General features: G+C 35.3%; 1 protein-coding gene across 1 annotated transcript; it reads right to left on the bottom strand.

Moving 5' to 3' along the window:
* Positions 1-256: 256 nt before the first annotated feature.
* On the bottom strand, positions 257-8,730 carry LOC142518173 (uncharacterized). The gene is made up of 5 exons (XM_075620883.1): positions 8,039-8,730; positions 6,815-6,851; positions 6,296-6,532; positions 6,114-6,161; positions 257-925 (listed from the first exon to the last, which is right to left on the bottom strand). The coding sequence occupies exons 1-5, from the start codon at positions 8,356-8,358 to the stop codon at positions 437-439; spliced, it is 1,131 nt and encodes a 376-aa protein (XP_075476998.1). The 5' UTR covers positions 8,359-8,730; the 3' UTR covers positions 257-436.
* Positions 8,731-9,094: the final 364 nt, after the last annotated feature.

Genomic DNA, 9,094 nt, shown 5'->3' with positions numbered 1-9,094 from the left:
GAAACTTATGAATGATTTTTTTCCTTAACATTAACCAAACACGTAAAACGAACTTGAAACCCCAAATGCTTATTTAATTTAAATTTTAAATCTTTGGAATTTTCAAAACCGTATCAAATCCAAATTCTTTAAAAAATTAAAAAATAAATTCAATTTTATTTTGCTTCCAAGTAAACATCATGATTCAATTCCCAACAAATCGTTGCACCTTGAATAATGCAAGAAAGTTTCTTTTAAAAAAATTAATACTAGAAAGTTGAGAAAAGTAATCACCACTATAAAACAAGCACAAATGTCATTGTACATGATTCAAAATCCTAAAACTAGTCAATGTCACAAACTACTCAAACATCATCTCCAAGTTTCACCAATCTGTACAAAAATAAAACCATTCTTACTCTTCATCCAAACCTCTTCGCATACCCTCCGTTTTGTATCAGCAACACGAACATTTAGCTCCGCACAAACATGAGCACAACGTGAACCCACAAGTGCATTTCATGCACCGGCATGTACATCTAGTGCAGATTGGTTTGAAACACTCGGGGCACTTTGGTCGACGTATTGTGAACTTTGGCTGCCAGTTTGGACATTTAGGCCGCCACCAGTAGCAATCTGCGCATTTAAGATTCGGACAGTGTGGGCATTTGGGACAACTTGGGAATTTGGGATATCTTATTCTAATTTTACAGCATTTACGAGTCTTTCTCTGCGAACGAAGTGATTGACGAATCTTTTTGAGTCTAACTGCAGTGGTTACATTCTCCATTTCTTGAATGAATCTGCAAAGATGGCGGATGTAATCTGGATAAAGCTCGAGGTTGCAGTGCCCGCCTCCCTTAATCCACAAGGGCTCATAAGGTTCCTTGGCCATTTTCCATAAACCATTGCCGTGAAGCCAATTTACCACATCATCCTCTGTTCCCTGTAAATTGCATAACAGAATACCATTATACAAGGCAGAGTAGTCAAGGGTGGAATCAGAAGTTTGAGAAGATCTAGACGAGTTAGGTTTATAATGAAGACTACCTCCACGCCCTCAAGGTACTTTCTCTTAGGGCAAAATATCCCGTGATAAAAACACAACTTCGAGTGGATTAGAGTTTATAAAGTCGAACAATGGTAATCGTAAATAAATCAGACTCTTTACATTATCATTCTGATTTTATACTTCTGGTAACGTATAGTGAGGTAAAATGAAAATACGCTAATGTCTTATAAGGAAATAATAGTCTGACGAAAGCTAATCAATGTTTACACAATGGAAGTTACCTCAAGATTTCAACTTATTGCACAGAGGACATGCCATTTTCGTACAGAAATTTATTTCCTGATGATTATCATGGTATAAAGAGCCCCATAACTTGTGCACCTATGCTCAAACCACAGCAAGGCTCAGCCTCCGCCTACAGACATGGCGAGCACAGAACTACAGTAATGTGACCGCGTGGACAACTAAGTATGCGTAGTGGTTGGCCTTAAAGGCTCAAGGCGCATTTAAACAAGTATGAAACAAAGGGATAATATAATTTAGAAATGTAAGAGTCATTCTAATAAGATCAGGCGTCCCGCTTCAACAGTGCAACTTTAATATTCTAAACAGTATAACAATACAAACGACACGTTTCGATCACTTTAACATGGGCAATTATTGTTTCTCGCCAATCATCTACCATAATTACACTTTTTGGAAAACATGATAATAAAAAACGTGACATTTACCAATCACATTATAGAGCGCTTGTTGTTTACCAAAAGTTAAAACTAGTGGCAACGGTGCAATTCCAGTCATTTAAACAGTACAATAACCCAAACGTCACGTTTTGATCGCTCTCTTAGCAGAGGATCATTTATTACTTCCCGAAAATCCATACCTTCTTATGGCCCGAAAAAGTATTTGCTTCATTTTAAAATAAATATCAGATGTTATATGACATTTTTTTTACCGTACATCTCAATTGTAAAAGAGAATTCCTTAGTTTACATTACTATGAGGGGTTGTGTCTTGAGCCTAAGCTCAACAGCACATGTACACCTAGCACCTTTAGTAAACCTACAATATTCCCATCCTTGAGAACTTAGAAGCAGACAAGAATTAATAGAGACAAAATTAACGTGGTATGGCAGGATGAAGGTACCGGTTCAAAATATCTAATGTGAAAATCATATAATCATCTATTGGAATTTGGACCTAAAAATTGGTACCCGGAATGCTACTGAAATTATTCAAAGAATTTTGTAAAAAATTATGTTTTAAAATTATAACAAAGACTTGTAGGAGTACCACAAGCTCACAAAATTTTCTGGGCTCATACTTTGAGCTAAAAACCAAAATTCAAACGAAATTATCTAGAAGATCATAGAAATAACCACACGGCAGAAACTAAAATGCAACAAATTTCAGTTTAACCTGTGTAGCACGGAAACTCCTAAATTTTTTTTTTAAAATATATGACACGGATACGATAGAGATACAACAAGCTGATGAACATGTCGGATATGGCAAAATCCGTGTCGTTGACTTTTTGTAGGTTTGACCGATCGGATTCGTCTTGGACATGGCTAGAATACACTTTGGACACGAAGGGGATATGTTTTCTAGATACATTCCCGAAAAAAAATTTGTTTTTCTTCTTTAAATCACTCATCTGAAGTTGTACATTGTATATAGTTACATATTTTATATATATATATATATATATATATATTTTAATGTTTGTCGTATACTAGCCGTATCATGTCTTATATTTTCAAAATCTGTCGTATCGCCGCATCCGTATCGTATTCGATACGATACATGTAATCGTTTCCATGCAACATAGAGTTTCACTGTTGTCCCAAAAAACACCAAAATGCAAACCGCTGAATCTTAAAAGGTGATAGAAATGGAAGAATGTATTTTGGTACCAGATGTTATATTTTTAAGATTGTATGGCTACAGTAAATGTTTCCTATCATATTTACCGCCATTGTACTCACACCAACATAAATAGTTGATAGTTACAATCTTATTTAATAGAGATTGATAATGACTCGTATTGTTTTAGCCTTCTAAGCATTGTACCATAAATGAATGCCTTATTGCCCGAGCCAGATATATACTATGTTGTTGGCTTGCATTATCAGTTCACTACATTTCTATCATTCGAAATGAATGTTAGAGTAGGTGCCCGGCAAGCCAATTTGTGGCTCGAGCTCTATTGACTCTAATATAAAACAATCTTTATTTTAAAAATATTTTACGATTTTATTAGATTACGGCATTATACTTTATCTGTATATCCATGCAAGCTGCATAGATAAAGTCCTTGAACATACAATAGGTACCATGAAGCCTGCGTCGCAACGTAAGATCATGAAACTCATTAGGAAGTGTACCGTATATTCTAAACAGGTTACTAGTCAAATCAACCGCCTAAAACAAGGATAAAGGTCGCTCCGCGCTCGAGCTCGAGACTAGCATTTGTGGTGTAAACACCATGTTTCATTGGCAAGGGCATGGAGATGTCCATTCACACAGACGGGTGATCATATGATGATGCACTGAACAACCCTCCCTCAGACTATCCAAGTGGTTCCCACTTATCGAGTGGAATAGTCCGCAGTTATGGTTGTACACCATTAATCCTTTGACCCGGGACAATGTAGGGGCTATACGTACTAGCATGCACTTTGATCCGTTTACCGACTCCATCGAGGGTCATCAGGTGGCGAGGTTGGGTGTAGTTTCGAAATACGTAGGAGCAAATGCATTGTAGTCGGGGATTCACCGTTCGCCTACGGGTGAAGATATCCTATGCGATCTGATGAGTTAATAGTGCAAGGAGTCTCTGGCCAGAACAAGAAATGTGCTTTAGGGAAAGGTGTTTTCCTAGTTGCACATACCATGCCACTATTAGTACTCGAAGATAAATCGCATCGTTGTCGAATTCATATGCAACTATACCAATGGTTGTAAATTCGACCGGGATATATGAGTTGAAAGGACCGTACTGTACGCTAACCATGACTAAAGGTTCTTGCATGCACTATCAGTGATACCTAGGGGATCATGGGGCGATGCAACTAGACGCTCTTACCATGATCCGATGAGTGCAATCAGAAATGAGTTCTGACATTCTTGATCAAGGTGTTGATGAAAAGAATGGGGCTAACAAGGGTAAGCCCGAATAAGAATAAATGTTATTCTGAATCACATGGAGATGTGAACCCACGGCTAGCTGTATCCCTGAACAATTGAGGGTCACTCAAGTATCGGATTCTGTGTTCCCGTTGAGATAGTCAAATTTCAAGGAGTTGAAATTTGGCAACTATAGTTTGATGGAGATCAAACAGGAAGCTTATAAAAGAGTTTATGAGCTGATTCCATAGGATGGAACTGCTTGTTTTGTGAAAGAGTTCACTAAAATTGGCAGCTGCCAAATATGGTAACTGCCATATATGGTAAATTTCAGATTTGATAAATGAAAATTTTGATCTTCGAAACTTTCAATTTTCATTATATGAACAAGATTTGTATCCTTGGTACATCGGCGCTTTCGGATCGTCGATCGGAGTTATAATGAGTTCGGAATCATTTATTTAGTGAATTTGGAATTTACTAATTAAATGGTGGTGCTAGTAGTGGTGACTACTAACATGTACAAATTCCCATAAATATTCTATAGGAGTCTAGAATTAAATTAACCAAGGAGTTAGTTTATAAATTAAATAATGATTATTTAATTTAATATACATATACATGTATATATTTTATATGGTGATATAAAATATGTATATATGATATTATTATATGATATTATTATATAATGTATTATTAAAGGTTAATAAATACATTATATATTAATTATGTGGGAGTTTAAATATAATGAAATTATTAGAGTCCTTGTGGGAGATGGAGTCCTAATTAGATTAGGAGATTTATTCTATTATTACAACATTAGGGTTCATTAATTGGTGTGAATTTTCCTTGATGAAAGAAACCCACGGCCACCTTGAAATTTTCAAGGGAAAATTTCAGCCATCTTATTCCTTCCATCAACGCCGCGCCGCCGTCGCTGCACCGTCTCCGGATTTTGGAAATTCGGAGGCTACAGTCTCAAAACGCAAATCGTTTGTGATTTCTGTGCAATCCAAGCGAGGAACAAAGTTTCTGATCGTGGACCTTATTAGGCAATCAAAGTAGAAGAGCAGTTCGTAGAAAATTACAAGAAGGGCTATATCCGCCTAAACACCGGAATAGTTTGGAGTCCAACCGTTAAGAACGCAAAGGTATAATTCTAAACAATGAATGGTTTTAAATACACGACGCCCAAGAACAAAATTTTTAAACTTCCGTTGCATCTTTGGTGCGAGAATACGATATCCCAACAATGAAGTCATGTGCTAAAGGTCACATCCTTCATGTACAGCTTCACACAAAAAAAGATGAAAGGGAGGAAAAAGATTCAATATTTAATATAAATTCTTTTTTAGGCAAAATCGCAGTTTACGCAGCAAAGTATGACATTTTGAAAACCTAGATATGTTCTCTCCAGATAAATAATATGTTGTTGGCTTGCATTATCAGTTCACTACATTTCTATCATTCGAAATTCGACAAAGAGCATCCATATTGATGAAGTCGTGAGCTAAAGGATACATCCTTCTTGTAAACATTCACACAAAAAAGATGTAAGGGTGGAAAAAGATGAAATATTTAATATAAATTCTTTTTTTTGGGCAAAATCGTAGTTTACGCAGCAAATGATGACATTTTGGAAACCTGGAAATGTTCTCTCTCCTATGATAAAAATATTGTGAAAGATTTTTTTTCTGCAGGTTTTGCATCTGAATAGTAAGACTACGGATTTTTTTCTTTCAGAGATCCTTAAATACTAAAATTCTAACTTCAGAATGCAACACAAATAAAATATCGACTTCCATCACCTCTTAAAATGTCACATACTAGTATGAGTATCTTTATGAATACCAAATATGGATGATGTGTCAAATGTCAACACTGGTAAGGCAAAATTTAAACATCTTTTGTGTATATCATAAGATTCATTGCTGAAATAATTAATGAGTGATTGAACTTAAATTCAAATGCTTGTAATACCAGTAGCACTTACATGTATTACAAGAACAGGACACTTAACCTTCCGAATTTTGTTTATATTCTGCATTTAAAGATAAAGTCAACAGCTTAAAAAGACAAATAACTAGAATTTTCAAAGCTCTAATTCATACTTAATTAGATTTTTAGCAACTATAGAATACATTATTTGTCTCTCAAAAAGTTAACTCCGCTGACCTTATAAATATCACAACAGAATGAGAAATTCACATGACACAGCACACGAAGGCCAGAAAGAATGGCACTATGCAGAACAACGGCTCTCAACCTCGGCAATTTAGCTGCTAAGTGCAACGTGGGGCCACTTCCAACAGATTGCCCATATAAAATTAAATCTTCTTGGCTAACCCCGTATTCAGTTTGAAGACACTCATATACAGCTTCAATGTCCGCATATGTGTTATATTCGCTCGGCTGGAAGCATTCCAAAATTTTAGTGAAGAATTGATACATAGACAAGAAAGAAAGACGCCGAATTAGGAAACTTTTTATTGAAATCAAATATTAACCATCACCTAAAAATCGGTATACGCACCAGTTTGCTTCGATATCTTATATGCATGAGCAAGAACCCATGAATCCATTTTTTTTTCGTATTTTCACTTTTAAAAAATGATAAAAGAAACAGACAAATTACATTTTGTCATATGAAAAGTCAAATATAGATTAACACGATACTGGTAGATCGAAGTTTACCTTACCAGTAGAAGCTCCATAACCCGAGTAGTCATACCTGCATAATAGAAACAAAATGGAATGACATTAGAAATTGTTCCAAAAATTAAATTTTCGAAAAACTTATTCAACTAAAATAGCGAATTAGTCACCTTTCTCCCATCCAAGAGCTCGAGAAATAACATATATACAAGTCCAAAGCATGATCCAGACAAGTTGTTCATATGAAAATGAGTGATTATACGCCAAAAACTACAAGCTCAATATTCTCAATAGCTATGAATAGGACACAACTGTACAGGATTTAAGATCCAGAAGTCATAGCATCTGACTAAAAAAAATTAAATGCACATGGGCAATCAAATGCACCTGGACAGAGTAGCATGAAAGTAGAGATAAATGTCACTGCCATATGAAAAACCAATAGCTTTCTAACATTTAATGAGTGAGTCAGCACAGACATATGTAAAACCAATAGCTTTCGAACGATCTGAAAAAGAAATAATATGGTTCGAAAATGACTGGAAACAATATAAAATTATTACTGTCTGAGCTTCTATATAATTGTAAAAATGAAATATCCATTGAACAATCTATATAATCTTGAAGTTAATGAAATTTAGAAAATGCTTAAGCTGGATTGCTACAGTTTTGAACCCAGACAACATACAAGATCACAGATCTGAGTCCATGACTTAAGAACAAGAAACATGAAATCTCACTCCAAACCAAAAGAACATGGAAATTTGAAACCTCTTCACCTGAAAGAAACCAAGGGAACCTTAGAATACATTAGTCTGAAGTAAGGGAACTTTACCAACCTATGAAGATTTTAAGTATCCACTTCTATTGTATGGGTGATTTACACTACCCATAATAGAGGTAAAACTAGCATTTTGTACTGCAAAAACTTTCACCAAATCCAAAACAAAAACTTACAAAACAAGATTGAAGTCAAGTTTAACATAGATTACTCTGGAATCATCTTAAATAAACTAGAAATCATATCAAAAACCCAATAAAGGAAAAAGGAACAACCCTATAAGCAGTATATGGAAAAAAACTTCATAAATAAATTTAAACTACCTACCCGGAAACCTACGAATCGGCAAGAAACCCATGTATTTATTTCCCAAGTAAAACAAAAAAAATCGGACACGTGTCAAAGATCTCAGATTTTTCCACTACACAAGAACCCAGAAAAAAAAAAAGAGAGAAGAAAACAGAAAAGAGAGAATGACGAACCCGATTAGATTAACTCTAAGATTAGCTTTAAGCTGTACAAATAAGTCATAGAGCTGGCCAAGATCAGCAGCATTTCCATGAGAGTACAGAACCGTAAGCCTGGCGTAAGGATTCCTCAAATAAAAGGCTACAATCTTGTTACCCTTTTTCGTCTGAATACACAACACATCGAGCGAAGAATCATCAATGGCTATAGGCAAACACGAAGCTGTCGACACAGCCACCAGTTTTCCGCCGTCCCTTTTCTTGACCTGGTAAGTGGGAGGCGTTGGTGGGAAGAACGCAAATTTCGCAGCCATCTGAGATACTATGCACCCCATTTTCAACAAAATAGGGGGAAAATGCTACAAAATCACTCCTTTTCTTGTAAGGATAAGAATACCAGTGACCGCCACCAAGAGATCGAGTTGGTGATTGGAGAGTGTAAAGACTGTATTCATGAATGCATGAGTGTGTGTTTGGTGAGTGAAATGTAGTAATGTGAGTTTGTCGAGGGAGGATGAGCAGTAGTGGGTTTCGTGCTTCGCTCGTTGTTTGTGGATGGGTATTTGAGTGTTTGTGAGAGAGAGAGAGGGTTGTGCGTGTTGGGGCTAAATCTGTGTAAGAGATGAGATCATCGTTTCGTATGGCTGCCTGGTTTTTTGGTGTTGCGTGTGTGTGTGTGTGGGTGAGCGGAGATGGGGGAGAGTGCACGGACGCACTCAAACAAAATAATAATTTAAAATCATTATGTATATATATAAAGAAACATTTTGTTCTAAAAATTATTATAAAGTAGGAGTCTTGTCTTGTAATTTTGACTCCATTCATGTCTAATTGCGATCTTCATCCCTAGGTTCGATTTAGTTTTACAATTTTATTTCGGATTTTTATTTTATAGATTTTGTTAATTATTTAAATTAAGGTATATTTTTTGTTAAAAAAATTAAATTATATTTTAAAAAATAACATATATTAGCATTGTAGTTAAATTTTTTATAAAGCATTTAAATATAAATACTAAATGAGTTAAACAGATAATAATTAAATAAAAATTATTAACTAGATATCATTTTA

This window comes from Primulina tabacum, chromosome 11 (genome assembly GCF_025594145.1).
Source record: "Primulina tabacum isolate GXHZ01 chromosome 11, ASM2559414v2, whole genome shotgun sequence".
In the NCBI taxonomy this organism is placed as follows: Eukaryota; Viridiplantae; Streptophyta; class Magnoliopsida; order Lamiales; family Gesneriaceae; genus Primulina; species Primulina tabacum.
This window is presented reverse-complemented; position numbering and strand designations above follow the sequence as displayed.